This window comes from Ursus americanus, chromosome 33, assembly GCF_024610735.1.
Source record: "Ursus americanus isolate L20-20 chromosome 33, mUrsAme1.1.p, whole genome shotgun sequence".
NCBI classification, from domain to species: Eukaryota; Metazoa; Chordata; class Mammalia; order Carnivora; family Ursidae; genus Ursus; species Ursus americanus.
The window spans coordinates 9,118,486-9,133,888 of record NC_142159.1 but is presented as its reverse complement, the minus strand read 5'-3'; the positions used below and the strand labels follow the sequence as shown (position 1 = coordinate 9,133,888).

At 55.7% G+C, this 15,403-nt stretch overlaps 1 protein-coding gene across 4 annotated transcripts in view; it reads left to right on the top strand.

Annotated features, from left to right (window-relative positions):
* The window catches only part of PTPRU (protein tyrosine phosphatase receptor type U), a 77,204-nt gene extending 68,948 nt beyond the window's left edge, over positions 1-8,256 (top strand). For all 4 annotated transcript variants that reach the window (XM_045782227.2, XM_045782226.2, XM_087858608.1 and 1 more), the window contains 7 exons: positions 46-195; positions 1,664-1,837; positions 2,697-2,837; positions 4,881-5,006; positions 5,157-5,314; positions 6,640-6,775; positions 7,038-8,256. In XM_045782227.2, the coding sequence (XP_045638183.1) occupies positions 46-195; positions 1,664-1,837; positions 2,697-2,837; positions 4,881-5,006; positions 5,157-5,314; positions 6,640-6,775; positions 7,038-7,100 (948 nt within the window). In that variant the 3' untranslated portion in view covers positions 7,101-8,256. The remainder of the gene's footprint in view (positions 1-45; positions 196-1,663; positions 1,838-2,696; positions 2,838-4,880; positions 5,007-5,156; positions 5,315-6,639; positions 6,776-7,037) is intronic.
* Positions 8,257-15,403: the final 7,147 nt, after the last annotated feature.

Sequence of the window (15,403 nt, the reverse complement as noted above, 5' to 3'; positions counted from 1 at the left end):
TTCTAGTCCCCTTCTGGTTCCTCATATTCTCTCCTCCGGTTCTAGGAGCAGTACATCTTCATTCATGATGCAATCCTGGAGGCCTGCCTGTGTGGGGAGACCACCATCCCTGTCAGCGAGTTCAAGGCCACCTACAAGGAGATGATCCGCATTGATCCTCAGAGTAATTCCTCCCAGCTGCGGGAAGAGTTCCAGGTGGGGCAGGAATGCATGTGTCTAGGTGTGTGGGTGTGGTTTGTGAGTGTGTGTGTGTGTGTGTGTGTGTGTGTGTGTGTGTCTTGGGAAGTCCTCAGTGCTAGAGGAGTCATTGAGAGTCAAGACACAGGGACAGAGTAGGGCTACTGGGAAGGACTTGGAGACAGTGGAGGAGGTGGTCCCTCCAAGTGGCTGAGAGCCCATGCTTTGAAGTCAAGGAAGCCCGGAGTCAAGTCCTGGCTCAGTGAAGAGCTGTGAGTAGCCTTGAGCACTCACATTACCTCCCCCAGCTTCGGGTTTCTTATCCAGGAAGGAAAGTCAATATTGCCCTTGTAGTGTTTGTATTCATCGGGATTCTTTGGGTCACAAGTGACAAAAATCCAGCTCAATGACTCTTGTAACTGAAAAGTCCAAGAATGGTGCAGCTTCAGTTATGGCTGGATCCAGGGGCTTAAACGATGATGCCAAGACGTAGTCTCTGTCGTTTTGGTTCTGCTCTCCTGTTTTTGGCATCTTTCTCAGACCCATACCCTGGCCCCCAGCAGTGCCAGGCTCATGTCATCCCTACTGTCAGGAGACTGGAGAAAGGACTCCCTGCAGCTCCAACAGAAGTCCTAGACCAGATCATCCTGTACCATCCTCAAGCCAGTCCCGGGGGCCAGAGAGTAGGAACACATCAACCAGCCCAGGCTTGGTTCTGAGGGTGGAGCTGCTCTCCGCATGTCACATGACGGAGATGGGGGAAGGCTGGTTCTCCAGAGAAGTCCCAGAGTGGTCCGAGGGCAGACAGAGGCTCCAGATGTCCTCTACACTCCAGGTTCCTGCCAGGTCAAGAGAAGGAAGCTGAGACCCCATGGATCAGGCTGTAGGAGGCATGAGGTGGAGGAGGAGATAGGCCAGAGTCCCAGGCTTGTGGTGTGACCGTGCCCTGGACTTGCATTCTCTTCAGACAGGGCTGACCGCCTCCACAGGCCCCCGGAGTCCACTTTGTGGACAATGTGGGGCTTCAGGGCTTGTCTGCCTGAACACACCTGATAAGTTAGTAAGGATCCTCATTGTGCGTTTTATGTATGGAGCCTTGCATGCGTCAGGCGCAGTGCTCGGACTTTGGCAGTATCTCACTCAATCCTCCCAATAGCCCCTCGAGCCAGATGTCTCATTCTCCCACCTTACAGTTGAGAAGAATAATGCTGAGAGATACAGTGGCTTGTCTAAGGTTACACAGGGAGTGAGGAGGCAGACTTGAGTCTCCAGAGCTCTGTTCAGAACCTGTGTGATCTGGAGACAGGGAGCCTGGGGTCCCTGTCCTCACCCCCTTCTTTCTGGACCTCAGTTCTCCATCCATGAAATGGGGTTAACAACCCAGCTCAGTGTCCTTCATGGGGCCGTGAGGAGGCCCACCCAGCAAACACTGGAGGTCCACACTCACCCCCACCCCCCATCCCATTGCTCCTTCTGCTCCCTGTAGACGCTGAACTCAGTCACACCGCCCCTGGATGTGGAAGAGTGCAGCATTGCCCTGCTACCCCGGAACCGGGACAAGAACCGCAGCATGGACGTCCTGCCGCCCGACCGCTGCCTGCCTTTCCTCATCTCTACCGACGGGGACCCTAACAACTACATCAACGCGGCCCTGACGGACGTGAGGGCTTGGGGCGGCTCTGGGCTCGGGGATTCCCTCAGCCAGCAGTATCCGGGAAGGCTCAGGAGCTGGAGGGCAGAGCCGAGGGCTCTGGTTGGGACAAGGTTGGGACCGGGGAGCAGAGTCAGTGTCTGTCACTGCTCTGGGACCTGGGCTGGGCTCTCAGACCCTTCCTCTGTGGAGCTGGAAGGGACTGAGAGATGCATTTATTCACAAATATTTATTGAACCCCTACCGTGTGCTGGGCACAGGCCATATCCCCAAATCTCTGCTCTCCTGAACCTTGTATGTGGGTGACGGGTTGGGACAGTCAGTACACAACGATACAGTGGTATGTCAGACGCTGGTAATTTCTACAGAAAGCGACCAGGCAGGAGGAATATATAATGTGGGCTTTGGAGTGTGTGTATGTGGCTATTTTTGATGAGGTGGTAAGGAGGGCCCCTTGGAGGAGGTGACTGTCCAAGAGCAGAAAGAAGTGAGGGGCAGGACTGTGTAAACGTTTGGAAATTTGTTCTAGGCAAGAGGACTAGCAGGTGCTAAGGCCCTGAGGCAGGGAGCAAGCTTAGCGAGCCTCTACCTACCATGCCCAATTTCCCATAGCCATACATTTGGGAACCTTTCGTGTTTTGTCCCAGGGGCCATGGGCTTGGGCACCATGGGCCTGGGGAGGGGGGCTCCCCCTACCAACTCAGGCCTCCGTGTGCCACCAAGCTCTGAAGTGGACCCCCGCAGGCAGCCCGGCCCTGAGGGGAGAGCTGTCTCGCTCAGGGTGGGCAGAGCGGGGGACGGCCCGTGGCGGGAGCTCCAGCCCTGTCGGGCGGTGCGCGGGCCTCGCTGAGGCCTGGTTTCCCCGCAGAGCTACACACGGAGCGCAGCCTTCATCGTGACCTTGCACCCGCTGCAGAGCACCACGCCTGACTTCTGGCGGCTCGTCTACGACTACGGCTGCACCTCCATCGTCATGCTCAACCAGCTGCACCAGTCCAACACCGCCTGGGTGAGGCCCCGCTGTCCGGGGCCTCGTGTGCTCCAGGGCATGTCCCCGAAGCCCAGGGCTGGATCCCAGCTGTGCCCCCTGTCTGTCGAGTGACCTGAGATGGGTCCCACTCCCTCCCAGAGCCTTGGTTTCCTCGTCCATAAGAAGGAAGCTGTCAGATTGGAGGGAAATAGGTGCTTTTTCCTGAGCACCTGCTGTATGCCCAGGACGCTGCTTTGCACTCACGGGCTTCGGGTGAAAAGATTAAGACCTGGAAAGCAGGCAAGTGGCAGAGCTGTGCCCCTCCCCCAGGCTGCCTTCTTCCAGAGCCTGTGGGTGGATTCAGCTGCCCACCATGGGGGCCTTTGAGGCTGAGCAAAATTCCAGCCTCCTTAGTTTTTGACTGATTTTGGGTAAGTTCATTCGCCTCTTGGAGCCTCAGTTTCCCCCCTGCCCAGCACGTAGTAGGCTAAGTGTGTGGCGGGGATGAAGACGATGCAGTTGCTCCTGAGGTGGGTCAGGACACTGGCTCAGTGACCTCCGCCTGGGGGCTGCCCCGTTTCCTTTTGAGGCCCGCAAAGCTGGCGCTCCCAGGAAGTGCAGGGGTTCAGCCTTCCAGCCCCTCGTGGCCATATCCCCCAGATCTGGGCCTCTCTGCACTTCCCTGTCCTTGGCGGCCGGGAAGAGTTGCTGTAAAATGAGCCTGATGGTCTCTTAAAGGCTGAGAAGACTTGCTCACGGGGCCCTTTACGAGGCAGGCATGTGGCATACACGACCAAGGACTGCGGCGTAGTGGGCTCTTGCCCGGGATGTGGGCAGGAGTCCCGTGTGGGAAGAACCTGCCCTTGCTAAGGCGGGGGGAGGGGGGGACCCAGAGGGAGGCTCACAGAGATGTCATTCAGCCACTTTCTCCACTGGCCACTCCCTGCCAGGCCCTGCAGTAGGCAGGTGGGGGGACAGAGGAAGCAACACAGCACCCCTCTCAGATCTCGTGGTCCAGGGGGAAGCAGGGTACAACACCCGACAGTGACAGCACAGAGGGAAGGGGCTGTCATGGAGCTGGCGCTGGGACGCAGAGAAGCCTGGGGATAGTGTATCAGGGAGGGCTTCTGGAGGAGGTGGTATCTGAGCTGAGCTGTATAGGGAGGGTAGAGCTAGGAAGGTGAAGACGGGGGAGGATGCATGATCCATGGAGAGGGGGCAGCATGTGCGAAGGCCTGAACACAAGGAATTGCCGGGACCCCAGGCGAGAAGAGGAAGGTAGTGCCCTCTTTGTGGGCGTGGTCAGAGAGGGAAGCCAATGGAGCATGGAATCATCTGGGAGGAGCTTGGGGACCATTTCACACATGCAGAAACGGGGGCCCAGAGGAGAAGAGCTTTGCCTGGACTCCAGGCAGAGCTGAGGCTAGAAGCTGGGGCTCCGGACCTACTGGCCTGGAGGACGTGTGTCTGTGTGTGTGTCGGGGGGAGACACCCCCTTCATCCCTCCGCTGTCTCCAGTCTGGCCTGGAGGGGAGGCTGCACGTGGGACCCTGACTCCATGGTTGGGTCCTAGGGCAGGAGTGGGGGTTCTGAGCTGTGTTGCAGCTTCAGGGGCACCCTACCTCTGTGAGCTGATGCTGGAGAGCAAGGCAGTGAGAGAGAAGGCCAGGGGGCGGGGGTGATGGGGTGCGTGGGGGTGATCCGAGGCCTATCCCTAGAAGAAGGTGGCCTCATGCAGGGCTGTGTGTGTGTGTGTGTGTGTGTGTGTGTGTGTGTGTGTGTGAGCGTGTTAGGTGTGGCTGTGGAGCTGCCCAGCCAGGATTGTCAGTGCACCTGTGAAGGGTTTGTCTCTGCTGAGCTGAGCGGGTCAGTGCAGAAGACGTTGGGGTGGGTGTGCGCTGCACTCTGACGGGTGAGTGGCGGCGGCTCGGGGGACTCTGCAGGTGGACTGGGAGTGAGTGGGTCAGGATGTGTGGGAGCCCCAGGGCCAGAGTGGAGGTCCGGGATGGGCAGAACAGCAGGTCCCCCCCGCCCCCGCAACCTGGCTCAGCTCAGCGCTCCCCTCCGTGTCTGCATCCCTAGCCCTGTCTGCAGTACTGGCCAGAGCCGGGCCGGCAGCAGTACGGCCTCATGGAGGTGGAGTTTGTGTCAGGCTCTGTGGACGAAGACTTGGTGGCCCGTGTCTTCCGGGTGCAGAACATCTCACGGGTGAGTGACCTGGGTGCCCAATGGTGAGAACCTGGGTGATGACTGGGAGGCAACCTCATGAGACCCCCTTGAGGTCACCCCAAGGCCTGGTTACCCCAAGGTTCATGTCCCCACCCCCCGCCCCCCGCCGCTGGCCGCCTGTGCCCTCAGCTGCAGGAGGGGCACCTGCTGGTGCGGCATTTCCAGTTCCTGCGCTGGTCTGCTTACCGGGACACGCCTGACTCCAAGAAGGCCTTCCTGCACCTGCTGGCCGAGGTGGACAAGTGGCAGGCAGAGAGTGGGGACGGGCGCACTGTCGTGCACTGCCTGTGAGTACGGGCCCTGCTGCCGGGGGAGAGGGTCTGGGAGTCTCGGGGCCAGAGGCGGTGGCCCAGGCTGAGACTAAAACCCCCTGGGGCTTGTGGATGGCCGTGGCCTGGACCCTGCACGGCCAAGCAAGGATGGCCCCATCTTCCCTGGAGGAACCCAGTCCGTTTCCAGGGTGTGGCCTCAACCCTGGGCAACTGCCCAGCACCCTCTGTGTGCTGTCTGACTTTGCCAATTTAATTACAGTCCTGTCAGAATTGTTTACTGCGTGAGGCCGCAGCACACTTTAAGCCAAAAGAATTCCAGTCTTTGTTCATGCATGCACGCATGCAACTTTTGTCATTCGTTCCTTCACATGCCCCCGTTCCTAAATGCATGTATTCACTCCTGTCTGGGTGTAGTCCCTCCTTTGACCCCCACTTTCTCATGCTCTCAGCGCTTACTGACCCTTCCAGTGCCCCCCTAGCCATTCCGGGTACAGGGATACGGAGTTGAGTTGGGCAGGGCCTGGCCCTCCGGGGCCTTTGGTTCTAGTGGGAGAGACCCCTCAAATGGGGGCTGAGGGCCTAGTCCATCCCCCACCTCCCCAGGGGAGCCCCACACCCCGATGTTGCAGGGGACAGAGGAGGGAGAGGACAGGGGATAGGAAGCGTCTCTGTGTTTGGCTGCAGGTTTGCCTCGGAGTGTGGGCGTGTATGTGTGTGTTTTCGCCACGTGTCTGTGTTGCTGGGGGTGACTGGTGCTCTCAGTGTTCATTTTCCATCCTGCTGCCTGGGGTTTGCTTGCTGCTCTGCTGCCCTCCTCCGTCTCTGTCTTTGTCTCGGTGGCTTTCTCTTGGAGTGTGTCTAGCCTGCTTTCCCTCAGAACCTGCTGTCTTCCTCCTGGAGGCTGTCTCCCTAGTTCCCTACAGGCTTGGGATGCCAGTCTTGGCATCTGAGCTCCCAGCCCCTCCCTCCTGGGTTCCCTAAGCCCCGCCCTTCTGAGCTCCCAGACCCCTCCCTCCTGGGTCCCCTAAGCCCCGCCCTTTTGAGCTCCCAGACCCCTCCCTCCTGGGTTCCCTAAGCCCCGCCCTTCTGAACTCCCAGACCCCTCCCTCCTGGGTCCCCCTAAGCCCCGCCCTTCTGAGCTCCCAGACCCCTCCCTCCTGGGTTCCCTAAGCCCCGTCCCTCCCTGCTGGGGTTCCCTGGCTCCGCCCCTCTTCTGTGGGCTCCCAGGCCGTGACCCTCCTCCCTGTTGGTTCCCTGGTCCTGCCGGTCACTTTCGGTGTTCCAGCCCCAGGCCTCCCCCTCTTGAGCCCCACCCCAAACCTTCTGTGTGTCTCATTTAGGAACGGGGGCGGCCGCAGTGGCACCTTCTGCGCCTGTGCCACAGTCCTGGAGATGATCCGCTGCCACAGCCTGGTGGATGTTTTCTTTGCTGCCAAAACGCTTAGGAACTACAAGCCCAATATGGTGGAAACCCTGGTGAGAGGCCACATCCCCCTGCCCAACACTTCCAGCGTCCCAGGCCACGCCCGGCCAGGTCCCTCCACACCACTGTGCTCTAACTGCTTTCTCCCGTTGGGCTTCGGGTTCTGATCCGGTGGTGCCAAGGTAGTTATATCCGTTTGCCCCTTTCCCCCCAGAGATGTCCCAGGGCCCATGCTTGCCCTCTGGCGCCCCATTCTCCCCGTCCCCGGTACTAGAGAGGGACCAGGCTCATGATTCCTTCTCTCCCTCTCCCCAGGATCAGTACCACTTTTGCTATGATGTGGTGCTGGAGTACCTGGAGGGGCTGGAGTCAAGATAGCGGGGCCCCTGGCCTGGGGCACGCGTTGTGCACTCAGGGCCAGGCCCGGCGCGGATGAGGAAGACCTGGGTCCCTGACTCAGCTCCGCTACAGCTCCTGCAGGGGAAGCACTAGAGTGGGCGCCGGGCCATCTTGGTGCCCCTTCCACTGTGGCCGGGGCCTCTCACCCTGTCTGCCGGGCAGGCTGTGGGCCAAGGAGGAGCTTAGCAAGACGGCAGCCCAGCCCCCCTCCACCAGGTCCTGCAAGTCTGAGCTGGGAGTCTGGCACTGCCTGGCGGAGTGACAGGGGCTCAGGACTGCCAGCTCGGGAGGACCCAGGCTCAAGCTCCTTGACTCCAGGCTCAAGCCCCGGACTCTGTCCCAGCCCTGGGCGGGGATGAGTGAGCCCCTGCAGAGCCTGTGGCTGGCCAAGGTTTCCACCCCGTGTGGCTTCCTCTTGACACGGATAGAGGGTGCACTGGGGCTTGGCATCTGGAATCCCACCTGGCCTGGCCCCTGAGGATCCTGGGGAGACTGGGCACATCAGACTGGTCCTCCCCAGAGGGGGCTATGGCCCCCTCCTCCACCTTGCTGCCCCCCCCAGCCCCAGGGATATTTTGCTCATGACCCCTCCCACTATTACTTCTTTGATGTGTGCTCTGAGCTTCCTTGAAGCGGGATCTGCCCATCCCTTGCCCTGTTCTCTGTGGGGCTTCTTCCCTGCCTGACCCAATGTCTGCAGAGTGAAGGCACCTGAGCCCCTCTTCCTGTACTTTTCAGGCCTCACTGGTGGGTCCTGCTCAGCCTAGGCCAGTGACAATCTGCAAGGTTGAACAACAGCCCTTGGGGTTGAGGTCTCTGTGGCTCCTGGTCAGGCTGCTCCCCGGGGACGGGGCACTGCTACATCAGGGGTGCTTGCAACTTCCACAGTTCAGAGGAAGAACATGTATTTTGGGGTTGGAGGAGCAATTCTTTTTTTGTTAATTTTATGATTTTTTTGATGGGTGGGTGGGAAAATCTCTTTAAAATGGGGCAGGCCACACCCCCATTCCGTGCCTCAATTTCCCCATCTGTAAACTGTAGATATGACTACTGACCTACCTCGCAGGGGGCTGTGGGGAGGCATAAGCTGATGTTTGTAAAGCGCTTTGTAAATAAATGTGCTCTCTGAATGCCACAGAGCAGCCTGTGTGTGTGTGTGACCACCCTGAGTAGGGCCTGCCCGCCTGCCCCCAGCCTCTTAGTGCAGTGGGAGGGCTCTGGGCTGGGAGGCAGAGGCCTGGGTCCAGTCAGGCCTTGGTTTTCCCACTCAGAAAATGGTCGGGTGCGGACCAGAGCATTGCTCAGATGCCTTCTTGCGGGGGCAGATTCTAGAGAACTCTGTCTATTGCTGCCTCCACCCGGGCCTCTGAAGCAGCTTCTCAGGCAGTGGGCTTCATCCTGAGACCCCTGAGGTCCACAGAGCCGCTTCTCACCCCCAGGAGCCTGGATCTGGGTTGAGCTCTTTTGGGGACAGCATGGGAGGCTCAGGCTTTGGAATCAGGCGGATGGGCCTCACCAGCTGTGAGACCCTGGGTAAGTCAGCAACCTCTCTGGACCTCGGTTCCCATCTGTAAAATGGGGATGACCCTGGTAGGATCAGAAGAGGTCATGATTAAGGGCCTTGCATGGTACCAGGTGTGCTGAAAGGGCTTCGTTTACAAACACAACAGAGACACACCCTGTCTCTGTGATGGTCGGTCAGCCCAGCCATTGCCAGCCTCGGGCTTCTGCTAGGGGTGGAGGGGAGGAGGAGTGGGCTAGCTGGTAGGGATCCCAGTCACTCCTGGCTATCATAAACTTGTGTCATCTTGGGCAAGAAAAGTCGTGTTTCTGGGCCTCAGTTTCTTCATATGGAAGCTGGCCCCTTGATGTACTGATTCTGTTCTCACACTGGCGGACTCCTGTGCCTCAGTTTCTCCATTGGCAAGAGAATACAACCTATTCCAAGGACTTCAGGATCTAACATCTTTTAATCTGAATTAAAAACTTATTATGATATATGATGACCCCCCCACCCCACACACTCAGTCTGCATTGACTACTAATCCTTACCTGATGGATCACAAGTGTATGTCAGATACTGGCTAAGCAATAGAATGTGACTTGCTTTGACCAACACAAAATGGCAGAAGTGATGTCAAGTGAGTTCTGGATCTTAAGCCTCAAGGGGCATTGTGGCTTTTGCTTTTGTCCTCTTGGAACTCTGCCATGTAAGGAAGCCTATCTAGCCTACTGGAAGATTTGAGGGCACATGGAAGAACCAAAAGAACACATCCTATGAATGGCAATACCAACTACCAGCCCTGCGAATGGGGCCATCTTGGGCCTTCCAGCCTGGCGGACCTCTCAGGTGAGTACAGCCATATGACTGAGCTTAGCAAAAACAGCCCAACCAACCCCAGAACTGGAAGAGATGATAAGTTCTTTCTTTTAAACCAAAGTTTTAGGATTGTTTCTTATGCAGTGAAAGCAAACTGATACATATATGTTCTGGGTGGTGTGGATGCAGCTTTACTCTTTGCCCCATCAAGTACTGAGCTCCTAAAGGGTGGGAAGTGTTTCTGCATTCATCCTCTTGTATGCGTTGCCCAGCCAAGGGCTGGTCTTGTAGCTGGTGCTCTGGAAATGTTGGCATGAGAGAGGGGAGGAAGGAGAAAGTGTGGGTCTGTTTGTCTGATCATTGGCCTTACATGGCTTTTCAGAGGAACTGGGAAGGCAGACCGTGTATTAGAGGAAGGCCAGCTCCAGGATGAGCCAAGGTCTCACCTCCGGCTCTGCATAGCCACCAGCTGGTGACCTTGCACCTGTTCAGGACCACCGCAGGCTCAGTTTCCTAGTCTAGAAAATCAACCTAATGATACCTACTTGTAGGAAGTCTAGAGATAAAATGTTTAAAAGAACTAGCATATTCCGGTGCCGACCTGACTCGCCCTCAGTACATGCGATCACGTGATACTGAAGTTCCCAGCTAATAAACACGGCCGGCTTGACCTTTCATTCAGCACCCTGACCTCCTCCTTAAACCATGCAAGAGCTTCCAGGACTAGGAAATGGAGGCCCAGGAAGGCACTGGACTCATTCAGGGTCACAGCTATTATACAGCTGAGCTGGGGCTCCAGCTTGGCCCCACGTTAGGCTGACTCCAAAGCATGCCCTCTCACTGCTCTGCTCCGTGGCAGGCCTGGGTGGTGTTGGAAGCTGGAGGATCCCTTGATGCAGCCCCAAATGGCTAATCTGTGGCCTGGACACTGATTTTCAAATGCTCAGAAACATGTCAGGGTGGGTGGCCTCTTAGACAAGGTGACCCGTGGCAGGAGAAGACGGATGGCCCAGCCTGGCTCTGCCCGGGGCCGCTGGCCTTGCGGTGGACAGTAGAACCCCCCACCCCAGATCCCCGCAGAAAGGGTTTCTAGAAGTGCAGACGGGCCGGCCGTCTACTAAGACCAGAGGCTGAATTTGCTTCTTGGATCGTTGTAAATCCAGCTGTCCGAGCCGGCCGAGCAATGATTATTTCTCACGACCTCTGCGGCGGCCGCTGATTGGAAGATGCTATACATCCCGGGCGCCGGGGAGACGGAGCCATGGCTTTGATGGATGTGAAGGTGACCGCCAGGCCCTCCCTGAGAGCCGCCCGTCATGGCCCCCGCCGACTTCTTCTGATGCGCTGGAGCTCAGCAGACGCACCGGGGCCCAGGGTCGGGCCGGAATCCTGGTGTCAGTGCTGGGACAGAGCCCGCTTTGCCACATGGTGCAGGGAGCAGGGGTCTGGCATCTGAGGCCTGGGCCTGAGGGTCTCCACTTCGCGGGGACACGGGGGCCGTCCTGACTTTGGGGGGCCTCCGTGCCTCACCTGAGATGTGGGAGAAGAAAAAGCCACGGACTGTGGTGCTTCCAGGGCCAGGGAGGCTGGGTGGCGTGGACGGGGGCAGGGAGCTACGGTTTCCATGGGTGTCGGCTGGGCTACATCCCGGGGGTGGCGGACCGGGGCTTCGGACAGGGTGAGGGTACTCACCAGGCCTGGGGCGCGTTGCCGAGAGCTCCGTGTGGACTGTCACGACTCAGCTTCCAATGAAGCCGGTGAGGTAGGTACTGTCATCCCCATTTTACAGATGAAGAGACTTGAGGCTCAGGGAGCCTATGACTTGCCCAAAGTCACAGAGCCACCAAGTGTCACACAAACTGCAGCAGCCACAACGACCATTTGGGAAAAGATAAGCCAGATCACTCACCCTCTGGTGACCTATTGCTCTGTAAGTAAAGGCTGAGCGCCTGGTCATGACCTGCAAGGCCCTGCCCGACGTGGCCCCGGCCCTGCCTCTGCCCGTGGCTCTCCTGCCTGCTCCTTTGCTCGCGCTGGCCTCATTTCTTTTTTTTTTTTTTTTTATAAGATTTTATTTATTTATTTGACAGAGAGACAGCCAGCCAGAGAGGGAACACAGCAGGGGAGTGGGAGAGGAAGCAGCAGGCTCCCAGCAGAGGAGCCCAATGTGGGACTCGATCCCGGAACGCCGGGATCACACCCTGAGCCGAAGGCAGACGCTTAACGACTGCGCTACCCAGGCGCCCCGCGCTGGCCTCATTTCTTCTCAGCCATCCGGGCTCTCTGTCTGAATGCCCTTTGCCACTCTCTGTGTGGCTGGTCCTTCTGGGTGTCCAGGTCCAGCTCAGATGGCGTGTCCTCGAGAGGCCCTCCCTGAATGCGCTGAGGTGGCCTCCCGCCCCACTGTCCGTGTCACTCTCAGGGCCCTGCCCCGTATAGGCCCCTTGTGGCCTTCTCGCCGAGGGTGACTAGCTGGCTCTTCATTGGCGGGTTGTTCCCTGCCAGCCTGTGAGAGGGCGGGGGCCATGTGCATCTGGTCGCCCTGGGTCCCCTGCGCTGAGACAGTGCCTCGCATGCCGGGCATTCAGTGACTATTTGTTGAGTGAATGACAGGTGCAGAGCCAGCACTCAAACTGTCTTCCTCCAAAGCCCATACTCTTAGCATATTATTTTTAGTCTTCCAGATGGTCAAATGGTTCAATGCCATGGAGTCAGGTTCCAACCCTGGCTCAGCCTCACTGTGCTGTGTGGCCTTCAGCAAACTTCTGCCCTCTCTGAGTTCAGTCTTCTGATCTGTCCAGTGAGGACGAGGGACTAGTTGCTCTCTAAGAGCCCATCCTAAGGGGGCACCATTAGTCCCACATCAGTGATGTTGGAGCTGACATGGCTCAGGGGTGCCAGGCTCCACTCTCTGAGTCTGGTGAAAGCTTGGGTGTGGTTTGGGCTTTAGTCTGATGAGTCTGGGCACCTATGCTGGAAGGTTCCTGCATTATACTTAGTGTAGACATTGTCCTTATCTTCCCAGCAATCTCAAGAGGTAGGTATTACCAAGACCATTTGATACGAGGAAACAGGCTCAGAGAGGTGAGGCAAATTGCTTAAGGTCACACAGCTAGAATAGAACCAAGACAAGATTAGAACCCGTGTCACTTGACTCCAAAGCCTTTGCTCCTTAATCATCACAGAAATCCTGGCAACTCTGAACCACATCAGCTCTTATCTTGTCCGTGGATCAGTCTGCCTTCCTAACACTGCGCCTGGCTCAACCACAGAGAGCTGCAGACTGGCTTGGCGGAGGCCCACAGTCAAACAGCCTCCCAGACTTAGTGGCAGGCACCTAGTAGGTCTGCAGAAAATGCTGTTGAACGAGTGTTTAAGTATCTGTTGAATCTGGGGGGGGGGTGGCCTGAGTCAGAGGGAGCCACTGAGTTGAGAAAGCCTCTTGGAGAACAATGAAATGCATCTCAACTCACTTCCTACTTATTCCCAGAGGTGGGAAGAGGGAACCTGCCCAGGAATTTTATTTTCTGTTCATTTGAATGCTGAACAATGGGGCTTTCTTGAGCTGTGTTTATTTATGTGACTGCATTCTCTTTCTGAAGACAGCTGAGGACAGATCTCTCTCTCCAGGGCTCCAGGGCTCCAGTCCCTGCCCTCACCCCACCCCTACAACAGACAGAGAAGCCCCTGCTCCTCTAGCTGCTTTCCCTAACAAACCCTTCGTTCCCTTGCCTTGCGCCCATGGCAATTACTGACGTATTGTCTCTGAGCTCCACACACGCCCTTCTTTGCCCTGCTTTGTGATACTGGAGCTGGACCCTGTAAACAGTTCTCTTGCCAGCTGGAGCAATGCTAGACTTTGTCAGTAGAGGGTGCTAGAGGGACACTGTAAGGTGATTCCTTCCCTTCCAAGCTCTGGTCCTCCTTCCTTCTTTAAAAAAAAAAAAACAGAAACCCAAAAACCTCAGCTCAAGAGCCAAGACCTTAGTGGCCCTCGTGGCCCAGCACCAGATGTACCCTCAGACCCCACTCTCCATTTCTATAGACCAGCGCTAGCCCCCACTCTTTGGCAAGTTTCTTGGCTACTTAGAGGCTGAATGTTCTTGTGGGCACCACTCCCTCATTGAAAAGGTCTGAATGTCAGTCTTGGGGGAGACCTTCTCCTCAGTCTTTAGTGCGTTTGTTATTCACTCTCCCTCAGCCTAGACGTAGCTGTGTCCCTCCTCCCCCTCCCAGAACATTCTTCTGGATGCTTCTTTTCTTGCTGCTTTGGGGGTCCCTTAGATTGTACTTAACTACCCTTTGCTAGTTGACGATTACTTATATTAAAATTTTCATGTTCAAAGTATGCATTATGAATTCTCCTGACTGGGTCATAATTGATATAGAATTCTAAGTAGGGGTAGTCCCAGGAAGCAGACTCTCGAATGTAGGATTTTGATTGGTCTTGGTGTGCCCTTGGGCTTGAACATAGGGCTGAGCTCCTTGTCAATTGGACATGGGATGCTAGTAATCCACGGCATGGTGGCATCATAATTATATTATCCCCTGTGATGGATTTTGATGCAACGCCCACTGCAGCAACTGTCTTGGGGGCCCAGGTGACCACCACATCAGTAAGTATGCCTGCAAGGACTGCAGCATGGGATGGATTCTTGAATGTACTGGAGCACTTACTAGGAAGAAAATGGTAAGTTCGGGTCACTTAATTCTTAGCTCAAATCATGGTTTGAGAACCACGGAACTTCCACGGCATCCTTACAAGAATCTCTCATTTCATGTAGCTGCAGGTCTGATATTGCCAAAAATCAAACATAAATTTTAAATGTGTGGGTCACAGAATTTAAACATCAGTTAAGTTTACAGCATCACCAATCTGCTCCCACGAGAGTTTGGGCACAAATTAGGAAAGAATGGGATCCTGAAACTTGAGTTAGAGACATTTGGTTGGAGTCAGAGGAAATGGAGAATCCCTCTGAGCCTCCTTTTATCCGTGGAAAGAATTTTCCCTCTTGTATCTGAGGAGACTAGTTTTCTTTTGTTTGAAAACCCTGTGATAACCTTCCATGGGGCAGGTGTCTTGAAGGGGATGACCATGGTCCTCGAGACATGCCACAAGCACCCTGTGTTGCTGTTAGACCCATAGCAAAGGTCAAATCTCAACATGTTCCACGAGGTCACGTATGCACTGTGACCCAGGAGATAGTTTATGCAAATAGAAGAATGGCAAGGTTTTTTGCTAATGGCAAGTTTTGACATAATCCTGGGGAATGTATATGGAAGTTGATTCTGAGGGTGGAACATAATACTAGACTATTTTGAATTCATGGACGTGGATTTGGGATTTAATGTGTTAGCTTGTGCACCTGAAGGTGGATCCAACAGTTTACTTGGTTGGTTGACTGAAACTTGGACCTGAAGGTGGCTTTTGTTTAATGAATGGAGATACCAGAACGTCTATGGAATAATGTGGTAGAGGGAACCCAAAGGCTGGAGCATATAGTATATTGGAGTGGATTTATCATATGTGACCTGCACAGCCACCCCCCAAACTATGTTCCATGAAAATTCCCAGCAGACACTTTCCTAACTAAGGTGTTGAGAAATACATTAGTGAGATGAGAAATTACATACTTAACATATTCTGTTAATGTTCAGCTTTGTAGCCCAGGTATTGCCAAGGGCATGTTGTCATTAAGATGGGCTCCCTGATTTTATGGGGATGATAGGATCCTGGAGTGGTAGAGGCTAAGTGGCAGTACTTAATAGCCAAAGACAAGGAGAGTGCATGTATCATAAACGCCGCAGGGATGTACTAGAAATCAGAATGCTTTGGCTCATAGGAATCTTTAGTGGTGACTAATTGATCAGTGTGTTTCTAGGAAGGAAATAGGTGGATAGCCTCCTAGAGTATTGCTTGATCTATAGAGCAGAAAAACCAACCAACCAACCAACCTCTGGG